Source organism: Protobothrops mucrosquamatus, unplaced genomic scaffold, assembly GCF_001527695.2.
Source record: "Protobothrops mucrosquamatus isolate PMUCROS unplaced genomic scaffold, P.Mucros_1.0 scaffold638, whole genome shotgun sequence".
NCBI lineage: Eukaryota > Metazoa > Chordata > Lepidosauria > Squamata > Viperidae > Protobothrops > Protobothrops mucrosquamatus.
In genome coordinates this window covers 134,398-150,819 of record NW_015386930.1, presented here as the reverse complement: position 1 = coordinate 150,819, position 16,422 = coordinate 134,398, and the positions used below count along the sequence as shown (strand labels likewise).

The 16,422-nt window shown below is 37.6% G+C and overlaps 1 protein-coding gene across 2 annotated transcripts in view; it reads right to left on the bottom strand.

Moving 5' to 3' along the window:
- Positions 1–908: 908 nt before the first annotated feature.
- The window catches only part of SLC45A3 (solute carrier family 45 member 3), a 40,730-nt gene continuing 25,216 nt past the window's right edge, over positions 909–16,422 (bottom strand). For both annotated transcript variants that reach the window (XM_015817788.1, XM_015817789.1), the window contains exons 2-5: positions 6,816–7,181; positions 5,046–5,870; positions 3,685–3,950; positions 909–1,460 (exon numbers count right to left, since the gene is read on the bottom strand). In XM_015817788.1, the coding sequence (XP_015673274.1) occupies positions 1,032–1,460; positions 3,685–3,950; positions 5,046–5,870; positions 6,816–6,966 (1,671 nt within the window). In that variant the 5' untranslated portion in view covers positions 6,967–7,181 and the 3' untranslated portion in view covers positions 909–1,031. The remainder of the gene's footprint in view (positions 1,461–3,684; positions 3,951–5,045; positions 5,871–6,815; positions 7,182–16,422) is intronic.

Sequence of the window (16,422 nt, the reverse complement as noted above, 5' to 3'; positions counted from 1 at the left end):
ACAATACTTTTCTAGCCCAAGAAATTCCTATGCTCTACCTGGGTGGCAGAAAGAATGGATCATTACACAGTGGAAAACTCAGTTGGCGCCTGCCTTGTGATACGTAAGAACACAGTTCCTTTTCTATGCAGTCCTTCCACAGAAATTTAAATGACCACACATCTCCTTAGCTGAAATAGCAGCCTACACCCAAATGTTTTTACTCTAAGCCTTCTTTTCAGGATTGCACACAGTAGAAGGCACTGTAGTTTGTTTGGGCCAGTTAATCACTTAAAGGCAAGTCCCCAGAGAGGCATGTTCTTCAGCCTCTTTATGCAAGCTTTTCTATTTACACTAACTGCAAGCTCTGTTTTGGGCAGATGTGGGGAAAAGGATCAGCTGACAACTAAGGTTTCATTTCCTTCATGCAGTGGCAGAGTTGCTGCCAGTGTAACCACAGCATCTTCTCTTAAACAAACTCCCTTCTATGTAGCTCTGCTCAGATTATTTATACCACCTAGACTCTGCAGCATATCCAGAAAAATGAAGGGAGTGTAGTATTCTGACATATTTTCAAAAACATTAATATATCATATCACATTCTTCCATTTAATTTCTGGAAGTGTCGTTCAACACTCCTGAACATTGAGTTATGCTTTCGACTGGTTGTTGTAAAGTTATGTCTTTCATTGATTCTTCACTCCAAGTAACGTAGAGACTCGATAGAAACCAGGGAAGACGTGATACAGTAGAAGGTGGGCGTGTTAAATTCCTTTACTAGTATCATCGTAGGACAATCTTACCGAGAATATTCGGACTTCGAAAGGATGGGGCACAGATTTTTACTGAAGGCATTGGGTAAAAAGAGGCAGCTCAATACTACACTTTTTGTTAAGAAACCCTGAGATCAACCCAGTTATTTTCCTTCAGTCAAATATTTTGTACATCTCATTAAACAACCAGAGACGTAGAAAGGGGCTAAATTTGCACTCCTGACTCTTCTCTATTATGTCTTTAATACACATTAATTTTTCCCTCTATTTTTTCTCCTTCTACAGTGAATACTTGGCCATATCACTTTTGTCAAAAATAACTTTGGTTGCAAAGTAAATGGCTACCAACCCAAAGCCAGTAGCAGACGCCATATAAGTGGTGACTGACTGTGTGAACTGAACCAGTGAACCCATAAGAAGGGATGGGATAACCTGGGAAAGAAGAAAAGCACTGTCCAAGATGGCCAGGTCTGAGCAGATGCCTCGGCTTGCAGCTGCAGTATCTGAATCTCCCACCATCATTATGAGCGAGACCTCACAGGGTGAGCTGACACAGAGAGAAGAGCCAGCAACAGGGGGAGAGTACAGGCTACCACCATGTCCATTCTGGTAGGTCAGTTTCTCAGTAGAAATGTGGGTTTTGAGGAAACTCAGCTTCTTTTCTGATTGAGCTGCATTCTCTTTACGTTTGTACTTAGGCAAATATATCTGAAAGCATAAGAAAATAAAAGATGATATGATGTTAGAAGACAATTCAGCAAAAACATAGGAACCACAGAATACGATATGAAATATATGATTAGCTGGAGCAGAGAAAAGTGAGGATGAAAGCTTTTAAATATAGATCAACAGAAGAAACAAAGATAGCTGTTTTCTAGAAATTAAAAATGTCATTCAAGCTATTTCACATGAATTTGAGGATTCATTTAAATAAGAGCTCAAAGCAGCTTGGTATTATTTACTATTTAGTTACCACTTAAGTTGATACGTTTATTTACCATTTAAGTTTATATAATGTCAACCTGGTCAAAGTGCTTTAGCCAACACAGAACAGTCAGGAATTGATTCCAGAAAGATGATAGTCCTATAAGGACAGTACGATTCAAGGGCATGCATGAAATGCAACCGACTTACACGGCTTCTGCACTGGAAGCTTCAGACAGAGTTAGTCTTGCTGGCTCTCACAACACTGGAATGGCAGCTGTTATGAAGAAATCACTTCAGAAGAAAGAAGCAAAAAGATAGAGGAAGCAGACATAAAGGATTGACAAAAGGCAAAGAAAAAAAGAGGAGGCTTAGGTAGAACTGTATCACCCTACAAACCAGATGTTTCTTCTATGTCATTAGTGAACCGTTAACACGTCAATCTATTGTCCCTTGTCGACGAAACCTATATAGGAGTAACCCAACGTTTTGACCGTTTTGGTTCATTGTATCACTGTAAAAACTTATAAAATTGTTATCTTCAATACATAAATAAATTCCCAAACTAGTCCCGTCGGTATGACGGTCAAGAGACTTCATTTGAGTAAACACTTTAAATAAGGATCAACTGAATATCCCTCTTTGTTACTTCCATATAATTGACTTATTGCTTTAAAAATCTAGATCTCCAGGCCATACAAATCCTGGTCAAGGAAATCCAGGAATCCCACCCAATACATAAATGCACTGGCTAGTATGAAGTTATACTGCATGACTATTGTCAAGGCTAATGGTGGTGAAGCCCTTACAACTTGGGAATTTGCATCAAGTGTCCCAGACTTATTGATTATGGTACTGATAGTTACACATCTAAAAAAGCAATTACTGGAATTTTAAACTACAGAACCTCTAGAAAATCTGGGAGTTTGTAATATCAGAATTTCTGATGGTAATTTTCTCTTAGTTTAGTTGAAATTATTCACCTTTTCCTAATTTCTTTGCTCTGCAATATAGGTTTTAAGATATATGTCTAAGATACCAAGTCTATGAATAACTATTGCTTATTAAAATGTCTATATATGTGGAAAATAGGAGACCAAGTCAAGATACTGCAGTACTTTATATAGTCAATAGCTTTACATAACAATGGGCAAGAATCAATAAAGCAGGAATCAATTGAGGTACTGCTGACTGAATCTTTAATACACTAAGCAAATTTAGTCTTTGGTTGCCTTCAGCTGAATGGTTGAGAATATTAGCAATCAAATTATTACGCAACCATTCTGCCTTTTCCTTAACACAGTGGTTCTCAACCTTTTTAATGCCGCGACCCCAACCGGTCGTAAGTCGAGGACTAAACCGGTCGTAAGTCGAGGACTACCCAACCGGTCATAAGTCGAGGACTTTCCCTGCCCAGGAGCACCGCGCATGCGTGGTTCCGCCCCCTGCGCCGGCCGAGGCGTAGCTGGCAAGTGGCAGAGACGGAGCAGGCCGACCACCAGCTGGCCCAGCCCAAGGGAGGTAAGGCACCTGCCGGAAAAGGGGGAAAAAATGACAGACAAAAAAAATGACGGACAAAAAAAATGGCGGACAGCCTTGCTTGGCGACCCCCGTGAAATGGTCAATCGACCCCAAATGGGGTCCCGACCCACAGGTTGAGAACCACTGCCTTAACAGAATGATAGGTGAATCACATCTGGAAGATGACATATGAATTCATCTGAAAAATTACCTAAGAATTCTCTGGAACCATTTGTCAAATAAAGCAGAATGCCGAGGCTTTCAAATTCCTCAAAGAACATGCTCATTCTAAAGTTGACACCATTCTTATGTGCACTGAATATATTCGTTGAGGTTAAAAAAATACATCAGTGCTGCTTCTGATATGTGCTACTTTCTGCTTTCATACAAGAGAGCTATGGGAAAAAGATGTACATGTGCCAAACTTCGTATTAAAATTATATCCATTTATTTCATGCTCTGAGCCATTTCAGGATGTTTCTCCTACCTGTTTTTCATGATGATAAAGTGAGGCAAGTGTGTATGGAAGGATCTGAAGCACTGAGAAAGGGAAGCCAGTCAAGGCAGCAGAAATAGTGACAATGACCACACTTTGAGAGAAGCACATGATGAAGGCTGTCAATGGAAATAAAGCCACGCTGGCTAAGTAGACCATTCGTGTCCCAAAGTGTTTCACTATCCGATCCATGATTGTAGAGAAGAAAAGAGAGATGATACACTGGAGAAAGAGGCCCAGGCTACCCATCCGAATTCCTGAGAAGAAAGATATATACAGTGAAATAGAGAAGATGAGAAGGTTAGCTAGAAAAATTTCAAATTTCATAAAGCCAACTATCGTTAGTCATCTGGACCACAATGATCTATCTGTTGTAATTAAGTTTATGAAATTTAAAAATGAATAGGAGGAAAGCATTAAAAGTATTAATATTTGATATTTCAGAAGTCAAATCTGTCCTCAGGTGTCTTGCACAGAGTAACATAATACTCAAATATAGTTCAGCCTTAAACATTTTCAGAACTTTGCCTAGCTGTTAATTTGAGCAGTTAACTGTGGCCAAGATGTTAGCTTGTACCTGCAAATGACAAATAATGCTCACATTTCATTTATATTGAAACTGATGTTTAAATCAGTGCCACACTTCAGTTTCTTGTAAACTTTTCTTCATGCATCTCTAAAAGATAATTATACATGGGTCACAGATCCAAGATGAGCCAATTACTGAACACATTGTGTACACTTCATTAATAAACGTTAAACATTAGTTAAAATGAAACAGGGTCACCCAGACCTTGGAACAATATGCTATATTGGAACAAAAGGCAAGCCGGAGATCAAATGCCTTTAAGAGGAGACACTCAAGAAAAGCTACCATCTGGGTAGCTTTTCACGTTAATAAAGAAATGAGAGAACAGGTCAAGTACAGATTTTATCCTTTTGCAACATTTGATTTAGTGCAGGACAAATATATAAGAGAATATTTTACAAACTTAATTAACAAAAGTATTTTGCTCACAGGCCATCATACATTAACCAATGAATCAGAAAAGTCAGATATTAACTACTTTAGCAACGAGGGGATGCATTTCCATAAAAGAATAAAGTATAGGTTAATGTTATGTGCGTGAATAGGAATGAGTTTCTTGCTGTTTCTCAAAGAAGTCCAGGTTCAAGGAGAAGGAAAAATTTATAACAGATGGCAAAGGCAGCTTTAAATAAGTCTGCTCTAATTGCATCAATTATCAAACTTTTTAATGAAAATTAATTTTCTAATTACATAATTTTAAAAACTTTCAGTTCTGAAATCTGCTTTAAAGGCATAAGCAAAAGAACTCTCATACACTTCATACCTTCATCATAGTTTCTCCTGGCCTCCGTCCCAGGTTCAGCCCTGGGAATGCCTTGATATAATCCTTCCCCAACAAAGTCTGTGTAGAACAACATGAATGTCATGAGGGCCATCCAGCTGCAGAATTCCGCCACAAAAAGTTTTCGGATTACCTTGGGAATACGACAGCACACTCCATGTAGGCGTGGGATCAAGGCACAAAGATTCCTAAAGGCCTGAACCAGATGCCTGGTCCTCAAAAAGTTATTTGGAAGCCAGAAAGAACAGCAGGCAAATGATGGGGACTTGGAAGAAGACTTTCCTGTAGGGCCTGAGCTGAACTCTACTTGAGCTGACACCTCCTCTGTCACAAAGATAGTTGCTACGACACAGCCAAGGAAGATGATGGTGAGGAGGCTGAAGAGGCATTCCTCCTGACCCCCTAAATAAGGAGCAAGGAAGCTACTGTCCCAATCAATAGCTGGGAGCAAGTATCCAACACAGCCTCCCAGGCTAACCATGAAAGAGTAAACAGAGAAGGCCTGTCGGCAGCTGTCAGGTTCTTGGAACAAGTCAGACAGAAGAGCTTCCAAGGGAGTAAAGCAGACCTGGCCACAGAAGTCAAGGAGGCCAACCCCCAGGATAAGGAAAGCCAGCTCCAGTGCACGGGCATCCAAGGCAACAAGTCTGGCCAGACGGTGAGCATGTGGAATGATGAGAAGGCTCAGGAAAACCCCTAGACAGAGCACCCAGATGAAAGGCCTTCGTCGACCGTAGCTACTATGCCAATGGTCACTGGCAGAACCAAGTAGTGGTACAAACACCAGACCCAGAACTGGCCCAATTCCTGGAAAATAAAAAGGGGTGAGAAATTTGATGAGAAGCAATTGAATCGGGCAGTAGTTGGAAACAAAGGATCACAAATAAAAGGTACAATGTCAGATAATCTACCTCCAGGCCTCCAAAATCAGAGAGGAAAGCCAGACTTTCTAAGGAGAAATGAACAACTGCTAGGGCAGTGTTTCTCAACCTTGACAATTTTAAGGCATGTGGACTTCAACTCCCAGAATTCCACAGCCAGCAATGCTGGCTGTGGAATTCTGGGAATTGAAGTCCACATGCCTTAAAATTGTCAAGGTTGAGAAACACTGTGCTAGGGGGTCTTTGAGCATCCCCTCACCCATTTTCCAAAATGGAGTGTGTGTGTGTGTGTGTGCCCATGTGACTTCAACAGATTAGAACAAGGATAAACACGTTAGCAACAGTAGTCGCATTCAAAGGTATGGAAAGCCATGATACAATAGTAGGAGAGTCATCCTGTGTGACAGGGAGGATAATCTTGAAATATCTTTTAAAATGCAGAGCTTCCCATCCCTGAGCCCTTTTTTTTGTTTAAATACATGTTAGATTTTCAGCCAAATCCACTGAAAAACTATGCTGCCAAAATTTGGTAATGCTAACATAATGACAATGTAGAGGTAGATATGGTTTGCAGGCTTTAGGTTGCCCATATCTGGAGTAGATTATGGTTAGTATCATGTTATTTAGTATATGATAGCAATTACATTCTATTTTTATGTCCTAATCCATAAAGTGCCACTTCATTTTACATAGTCACATGCACAAAACTATTATTTGCAGCCTGAATATTATTTAGTTGGCAGCCTGAAGCCTTAAGGCCTTCATTGATGGACAGATAAACATACACACCTACATTTCCACACACTAAACTCAAAGTCTATCAAATCTAGCATGGAGAATCTCCCAGCAAAGAAGAAAAGAAGCCACCTACCCAGAACCATTGTCATAAACTTCTCTTCCACTCCTATTTCCAACAAGAGGGGTGGCACATATGTGACACCTGCAGCAAGACAGACCTCCAAGCCAAAAGTTAAGGAGTTGATCAGCAAAAGCTGTACTTTGCGATTCTGGGTCCTCATCATCCTAGAGTTGCCTCAGCCCACAGCATGCTCCTTAGGGGGATTCAGAGCAGGAATTCAGAGTTCTGAGTTTTCTTTTGTAGCTGAATGGCAATAGATCAGTAGCCATGTTATATCCAGCAGTGAAGATCTGTTTGTGGCCCACTGGTCAAAATGAAGCTTGGGTCCAAGTTCAGGCAAGATGAGTAGTCTTAACTGTTTATCATGCTTCACTTTCCCTATGAAGATATGAAAATTAAAAATAATACATATCAGCATTGAATTTCCTTAAGTTGAGGCAGTTTCTAATAGCAATGAAATCCACCTAGCAGCCTTTTCTACCACTCAACACCCTGCAAATGAAATGTTCCCCATGTTTTGCAGTGAACACCCAGGGCAGCTACTTCTTAAATACCAATCCTCCCCATGATGTAACTTAAAATGGCAGCTTTATCATTCATAAGCGAATAACAATTGTATCGTGTCTAGCTTAGGACTGAAGAAATCAAGGTTCCATGACTCCACACTGTCCTTGCACCTGTTTTTCTCTGCCCACAATTGCCCCAAATACCACACCACCACCACTTGGCAACAGGAAATATACATTCAATTGGTGATTCTGTGGATGACAATCACATTCCCTCAATCCAACTTTCCCCTCAGGATCATTGTTGTGGGAAAAAATAAGTGGTATTATATATGCCATCTTGAGCTCCTGTACAACAGGTAGGATAGAAATCTAATTAATAATAAAAGGCATAGTGAAAGCATCCATATAAATGCTACCTACCCAGATTTTGCATAACCCTTCCTAAAACAATTGTGAAATGCAGTCCATGATCACCAAATGATTGCTCAGCCCTGAACTAAATGCGGATTCTTTTCTCTTGTTTAGCTATGCAAATAAAGCAGTTTAAACTAGCTCAGTTCCATGATTTCTCCAAACAAGTTTCAGAGCTGTACTTTGAGAGGATGTTAAGAATTGCGATTCAAATACTTAAGCTCCAAAGCTTCATAGAACTAAAACTTTCAAGACTCCTTAATGGTGCTTACAAGTCCTTTCTTAACATGCCTATTTATCTTTTATTCCAAAAGCTGCAAATTTTATCATATGGTACATTAAATTTGCACTTCATTAAATGAACAGGAAACAAAATGACAAATGGGATTCAATGGAAGTAAAGTGTTGAAATGAAACTCTTTTAGTGAAGGAAAGATCTGAACCAGTTGTAAATAATCAGGGAAAAGATTAGGGTGTTTGGTTTTGAAGATAGCCATAACCCCCGCCACCCCGCCACCCCAATGTATGAAACCTGGTTGTCAATATCCTAATGCATTTAGACAATTGATGGTGGTGAAGGTATAAGTGCATACTTAAGTACAATTCTAGTCACTAGCTCAAAAAGAATTATAAGTACAATTCTAGTCACAGCTCAAAAAGAATAATGTAGAACCCTGCCAGAAAGGCCAATCAGAATGACTGCATGAAGAAATGTTATAATGTTTAGCTCTCTGAGTTTTGAACAAGGAAATTGGAAGAGATAATAAAGACCATGAAGTGTATGATGTATAAAGAAACTGGATCTTCTGATTATAGAGAAACCCAGTATAATGAAGTCAAACAGCAGGAGATTCACGGCTGATGAAAAAGCAGAGGAAGAGCTTCAGATAGTTGCATAGTGAACCTATATAACTTGTAACAATAGGAGATAGCTGGTAGGCTAAATGATTTGAGGGGGGGGAAATAAATTCTTGGAGGAAACATCTAGCACAGGCTTTTGGACATAATGACCACATATCACTTCCAAGCTGAAAAAGCAATATCTCACTAGTAGCTGCACATCCCACTTAAGGCTTCTAATTAGCTATTCTAGGGTGGCAGCCTGATTAAATGTTTCATCAGATTCAGTAGAGCTCTTACGTTTTAAACTCACCTGACAATTATATTCATTGGATGTGAATCCAAGTAAAAATACAGAGACTCTACACTCATAGGAACAGGAATGGGACATATGAAGATAAAATAGAGCTGAAATTTTATTCTACTAAATAAATATTTTGGAGAGAAACAACCTGACACAGTTGATTTTGTAATGCAACTGTTTAAATTACAACTTACATCTGCTAAATAGAAAATCTGGGCTAGAACCTGAAGGAAAAATACAGATCATTGGGAACAATTAAAGATATTAACAAATACACTGCATGAAGGAGGAATTTTTTTGTGTTAATGTGTTATTCAGAAAACAAGAAATAAATTCTAAACAGCTATAGTGTGAGGGTATGTGGGAATTATCTTAGGAGACAGGAGAAAGGCCTTATCTGACATAAGATAAGATGCAGCTAGGTCCACAGCAGGAATGGGGGCATGTCAAATGTCTTGAAAAGGATCCTCCCTAGTTTCTTGGATTGTAAAGGTGAGCTGGGACTTGCAGACTTACAAGTTTCTGCTAATGTAACCTTACAATAGAGTTATTATTCTTGGGTATGGTTCTTGTTGGGGCTGGTCCGCAAAGCTGACATACAGTTAAGAATAATTAAATTGATACCCAAGTTAGTATATCAATTACTTATTTGCCTTTCAATATCCTCACTATTAGATTTTTCCTCAGATAATGTATAAGCAAGGAAAGAAGGTATATATATCATTGAAAAATGTATCTCTTTGAGTTGGAATTACAAGCAATATACCTTTGGTAAACCATAGTTTAACATCTTAACAAAATAGACCAGTAGATGGCTCTATTGCCTCCAAGACTGCATTACTTTTATAACAGCGCTGTAAATATATTCTACCATTGTCCCTTTAACAAGATTAATATGCGATTTTCTTCACTGTGTTCAAACTGTCGGATAATAATCTTTAATAAGGCTAGGGAAGATTAAATTTTCCATGATAAACAAATTCAATCCTTTATTATAGTCTCAAATCCAGTTTGTTATTATACAATTTCAAAAGTCCTGTATCTATCAGTTTTCCAACTGAAATCTAACAATAATTGCTATTTACATTTGGATCTCTTTTGTTTTAGCTGATTAGGTCTAACAGTTATTTGTTCATTCTGGCAGAAATTTAAAGTCGGAAACTATTTGGAGCCAAGAAATTCCAAGAACCCTAGATGTACTTACTAAGCACGTTTTAAATATGTTTATTTAAAATAGATACGAAGATGAGAGGTCTTCTTCTCTACAATTAATTTCCCCTTTCCTTTCTTGAGAACATATTTTTGCTGAGGCACACCCAGTCATCAAAACCATGCATTATGCAGAACGTCCTATTTTAAACAATCCTAAAATTTACAGTACAGTAAAATCACAGTACTTTTTTCCAAGTAATATTACTTAAAAAGAGGCAGGATCAAATTATTAAAGTTGTTTTAAAAAAATCAGGATTTTGAAACAATGAATGGGAAGCATTCCTGGAAAACATATTTTGCAATTTTCAAATTTTCAAATATTCACACATGCACACACTTCCTTATATATATGTGTGCGTGTAAGGAGTTTTCCCTATCATTGCATGCTTTCTACCTGTAACTTTAACACCCTTATATAAATTCACTTATCGAGACAGGTAGATCTGCCACTATAAACAAATTATTTTCTTCGGCTATCTAGAAAATTATTTACATTTAAGTAATAATTCACACAAATTCCATGCTTCTGTAATATCTGAGATTCAAGTAAATACAAAAGCTAACTCAGGGGAGGCCATTTATCTTTCACTTAACTCCCTGAAATTTATGTAATTTAAAAGAAAGCTTGATCAGTCTTTCCAAAAAAGCAATTATGGTGTTTAAGGAGGCGCTACTCTGTTCAAGAGTTGAGAAGTTCACGGAGTCATCGTCTTCATTTTCTATATCTTTCCTCCCTCAAACAATTCAAACCAAACCCACCATCTCGGTTTTAACAAGTATGTACACTGCATTGCTTCAGCAGGAACAGGCCATAAAAGATACAAAGAGAAAGGTGTGTAAACTATGTATTATATAGTATAGCCAAAGGAAATTAGCATGTGCCAGTTTGAGGATAGAGACCAGATAAAATGCCCCTTTTCATATTACCCACCACAGATCCCATGGTTTTATATCAACAAGAATGGAAAGATATTCATATTGCTGCCTTCTAAGGGGAAAAGGAAAATATAAAACGTGAGTATCTCCAGATGAACAAGTTTTTCCTAGCTTTAAATATAGGCTTCTTAAATTAATAAAATAATAATGATTCTGAGTTATCTGAAAGAAACACATTTGGCAAATTAGGAAACAGTTATGTTGGGAAAACTAAAGTCAGCTACATGCTACTTTTTCATGTTTTTCTGAACAACACTGTTCAATTTCAAAACTGATAAGTGGAAAACATGCATTTTATCAGTATAATTGAACAGAACAACCACAATGTGTTTTAAATTCATTTCCAGGAGAATCATATAGGACTGATAAACCTTTTTGGATGAGAAGTAAAACGTCTTCAAAGAAAAACAAGAAAGTCCAGTCGCCTCTTGAAAAAGCACCTTTGGGACAACCATGACTCCATAGATATCAACTGTTATGAAGATTATGTATAAAAGTAAGGCATTTGTGTGTCATGGTTCTAAATGTTTGCTTTTTCATTACTTTTAATCTATTATCTTGATGACAGAGGTATTTAAATATCTTGTTTGAACTTTGGTTACTATTCATCTATGTAGAAGAATGAATTGGAAACATATTTACTGTACACATTAATTTCTGCATTGATAACAACTATAAAATTGCTATTCAACTGCTGGAAGAATTATTATTTAGCCACTAGGCTAATGAAAAGCTAATAGACCATTTAAAAACTGGTTAGAGTTAAACCTTCCTTGGGATATAAACCTGCCTTAAAGCCATAAAACTCAAATAAGGGCTCTTAAGGCATTTTGGAAGTAATGTTGAATCCCATTTATTTAGACAAAGAGCTGTAGCACAGCATCAGTTAGCAGAATTAGATGCCACAACGCTAAGAATCTTCTGTACTATGTGGGGCAAAATTAGATTAACTTCTTGGCCCCTGGAAATGGCAATTTTGTAATGTTTACAAATGTAATACATATTTAGCTTTCATGCTAGACAATTAAGCAAATCAAAACCTTGGATTCTTCTTTCATTTCTATGCAAACCTAAATTCATGCCCTGTATTAACACATTTCAGAAGCAAGGAGCTGTTCAGCAAAACCTAAAGCAATTCCCAACTAGTCTGTTCCTTTCCCTTCTCTTCTGTGGTAGTTGATGAAAGGTGTTATTTCCAGTAAGTTTCTATAATTGCAGCTTTCATCCAGTAACCTGGAAGGATGAGAAAGAAAACAGAACTATTCTGGGAAGCAAAGAGGAGAAAACAGTGCAAATTTAAACTATCCTTCACCAAAACATCTGCAGAGTCTCTACTTATTCCAAATGCTAAAATCAACTCACCTGATTATTTGCTAAAGCTGGAAACCAACAGGCTAAGAAGTTCAAGTACCCTGGTTTCATATCCCTTCCCTCTGAAAGACAAAGCTTTTTCAGCAGAGTAAGCTTTGACCGGCATTGGGAGGGCACCAAGGAGAGGTGGGGCCAAGATCCACCCCTCTACTGTCATAGCCTATTGGTTTCAGAGCCCTCCCTGCTGCTTTTTACCTTTCCCTTTTTCCCTCCCCCCTCCTCCCAAGTATTTGTACTGCAAAACTATTGTATATTTTACAGTGAGTTGAGAGTTCCAGTTACAATGCACAACCTTCTCTTTTGTCTGGGGAAAAGACAAAAAAAAAAAAAANTCCCATCTCTGCCTTTTGCAGAAAGCAGTACTTCTGCTCCAAGACATCATGTTGGTAATGGAGGTCCTAAAAGGGTACAAAAGCGGGGGGGGGGGGGGGAGAGACAAGATGGCTGGGAACAGCTGGGAACCCTGCCCTGAAACCATTCTCAAAAGTGATTATGCAGCTGAATAGGGCTGCCTCCACAACAGGAGAGTCTGTACTCTCCTGGGCCTCTTGAAAGGGATGCAGTAGCCTCCACAAAAAGTTGGCATGGAATAAAAGCTATTGTTGGAAGGGAATTCTATTTTCTTTGCAAGTTGCTCTTCAGAACTATGTCATTCTACAGTGCTCACCAACTTGAAGCTGCACATTCCCTATGGGCAAGTAGAAAGCTGTCAACTTGTATTTCCTCCATTTCCGTATTGGGAAATCCAGTTGCTATATTTGATATCTGACATGTGATCTGAATCCATTAAGACAACAGTAGAAATGAAGAATCATCAAAGGAGAAGCTCAGGTTTTATAGACCAAGAACAACTGAGTTGTTCTGGGCGCCTCTCCTGTTACTGCAGCTTCAATAAATCTGGGCATTAGAGAGAGAGAATAAGGGGAGCACTGCTTTAGGACCTTCTCCAAAATAGTGGTGAAAGGAAAACATCAAATGTCACTTTTGATCTAATAAATGAATTATGTGATAATGCAGCCTTCAAATTGTTATTGTTTGTGATGTAGTAATACAAAGGAAATCAGCAAATATGGGACATTATCAAGCAGAAGCTTATTATGGCTTGCTTTTTTAAAAGGGTCCTCCCTGTATACTAGCATTTTAAAAGTCAAAACTTCTTTGCAGTATAATTTGTATTTCTAATTAAAAGTTGAAAGCGGCATTTCAACTTGATGAAGATTTTTCATTCATGATCAACATGTTTTACTAACTGAATCTAAAAAGCCACAGCCTATAACTTGAAGGCAATTATGCATAGAGTTGCAAACATACTGATCCTAATCAATAGGCACTGCACTAAATATTGTGCTCTTCAATGGATTCACACAGAAGCATACATATGCAAACACCCAAACACCTACACTTCAAAAATTTATTCCTGAATCACCGAATGTCATTTTATATTTACCACCATGAATAGATACTATAGATAGAGCATTTGTTCTATTCAGATGAATGGAGTGTACATTGTTTATATCTCGGTCATCTGGAGGAAATGTGGATCAAGTAGAAAGAAGAGGGGGAAATTATCACTCATAATTCAAAGCTTACACTTTTGCAGGTGCCTGTTTGGCTAATAACAGTCTCAGCAGCGAGCAGGCAGGCATTATAAACCACTAATCTCTCCCACAACACACTTGCCAAGAGACTAGGTCTGCCAGGCATAAAGCCAAATTAGATGCTAAAGTGGAAGTGTCCAGGACAGATAACTGCAGTTGCAACCCACCATGCTGAAAATAAAACTGTGGTCATGATGAGAGTCTAATAGAACTGCTTTGTTTATTATACCTTGACATTCCAGACACCAGTGTGCATATCTTACTAAAATGAAGATGATTTGGCTATTTTGGCTATGAACAGTATTTTTTTGTCTATTTATATTTTATTCAAAAGACGTTTAAATATAAAACTTCAAAAAAATTTAAAAAGCAAACAATCCCCCCCCAGAAACCAAACAAGACACTAACCTAACACATATATACCTATTATCCCCCCCAGTTGAATATTGATTAATATATTACAACAATATTAGTTTCCTACCCCTTGCAAAATAGGTCCCCAAAATTTCAAACTATTAATTCTATTTGCAAGTTATTAATATGTCATCTATATACTATATTAATGACAAAATAGTTAATTGGAAATACAATAAAAATAAAAAGACAAGATTAAAATTTCAAAACCTTCTGTTAGCAAGCTGTTAGTGTAATCAACTCATAGAAAATTTACCATGGCTTCTTATTTATCCCAATTCATTCTAAGAGTTAACACTGATTTTTTCCTGGATCAAATATCCATGTCTGTTTCTTAATACAATCTATTATCAATTGTTGTCTGGTTAAATATAAAAGTCCAATCTCCAAAGTCGGTCTATCTCAGGGGTATCAAACTCGCCACCTCACATTACGTGTTGCGACGTATCGCAACTTTTTTCCCATTGCCGGAGCTGGGGTGGACACGGTTTCAGCATGACGCATCCGGCCTGTGGGCCAGCAGTTTGAAACCCCTGGTCTATCTTCCAAAAAATGTCCACAAGAAATTGTTTGCTAGTATGTGTGATAAATACATTCCCCACTCTCCTATTCTCTTAAGGAAAACCAATTTATCACTTATCCAATCAGTTTTCTGCTGCTGTAAAAGAATGCAGGCTTGAACTTCAAGGAGGCATATGCAATTGACTTACTTAGTTCTAAGTCTGTAAAGTCCATATTTCTTTCCAGCGAATCAGCTACTTTCAGATCACATTCCTTTTGTGAATCTATCTACAGTTGCATGCATCTGAATATTTTCCACAGCCATTATAATTTCATCAAACTTTTTAAAAAAGCTTTCAACTAGGGACTGCATGTTAGAAATGGTCTTTTTTCAGATGAGAGCCACTTTTCTTGCCTATAATCTGATACATTGTTGCTTTGTGTAACTTAGCAATGATAGATAAGAGAATTTCTCAGACAGGAAACAAGAAATGTGGAAGTAATATCCCTCAGAAAATAGAGAAGCAGGGAAGATATTTCAATCCAAAATTAAAAGAAAGGTTTAAAAAATAAGCTCCAAACTTTTTGTAAATTAATAAAATACAAAATTCTTGTAGTGAATGTTCACGTAAAAGTACTTTCACTATCCAGGAACACACCATGATTTCCTTACAGAAAAATGAAAGTTATTCAAAACAAGAAAATAGATCAAAGGAGACAAAAAAACAACAACAGATGGGAGTCCAGCAGAGGATGATAAATCAGCATTCAACCAGCCAATCAACTTTTAAAGATAAGAAGCAAAAAAACCCAGAAGTTTTAAAAAATGAAGTTAAAACCCAGGCATTCTTAAGAAAATGAACTGCTGAGAAGAAAGATGGATGCCTGGTGATTTTCTGACCCCTCTCATAGGGAACTGTAATCTTCAAGATGCATTCACCAGACTCGCCTATAACCTCTTCAAATTCAAACTTGCACAGTTGTTTTGTGTGTGTAGTGTCCTACCACAGGTTCAGGTCTTATTACTATTTAAGCTGCATATTCCTCTTTTCCACACAATTGTGCTCAACTAGATAACATATAATAGAGGCAACCACAGATTCAACAAATAGATGCATAGAGTTTATATGCGCATAAAGACAGTGTAGTATAATGTATATGCAAATCTTCTGGGCATAGATTTTGTCACTATATTGTCCACAGCTTCTAACACAATATATATTAACTAAACAAATGCTAATGCTAACAATGCTAGCCTCAATACTTCAGTTGTCTGATAGGTTAAGTGTTAATGGATATACGCTACTTTGCGAATGAATTTTTTATCATTGTTCTTATTCTTCATCTAAAAGAAACTAAAATTTCTATTCAAAATGTTAGATGTTATCTTCCTAATTATACTACATTCCCTCCCTCCCCCTGCAAAGTAAGGATTCTGAGTGTCCTGCAAATCTGCATTTGAACCTTAAGACTCACATTTCAACAAAAAAAAATAAGCATCTGCCTGCTATGAATGCAATGTA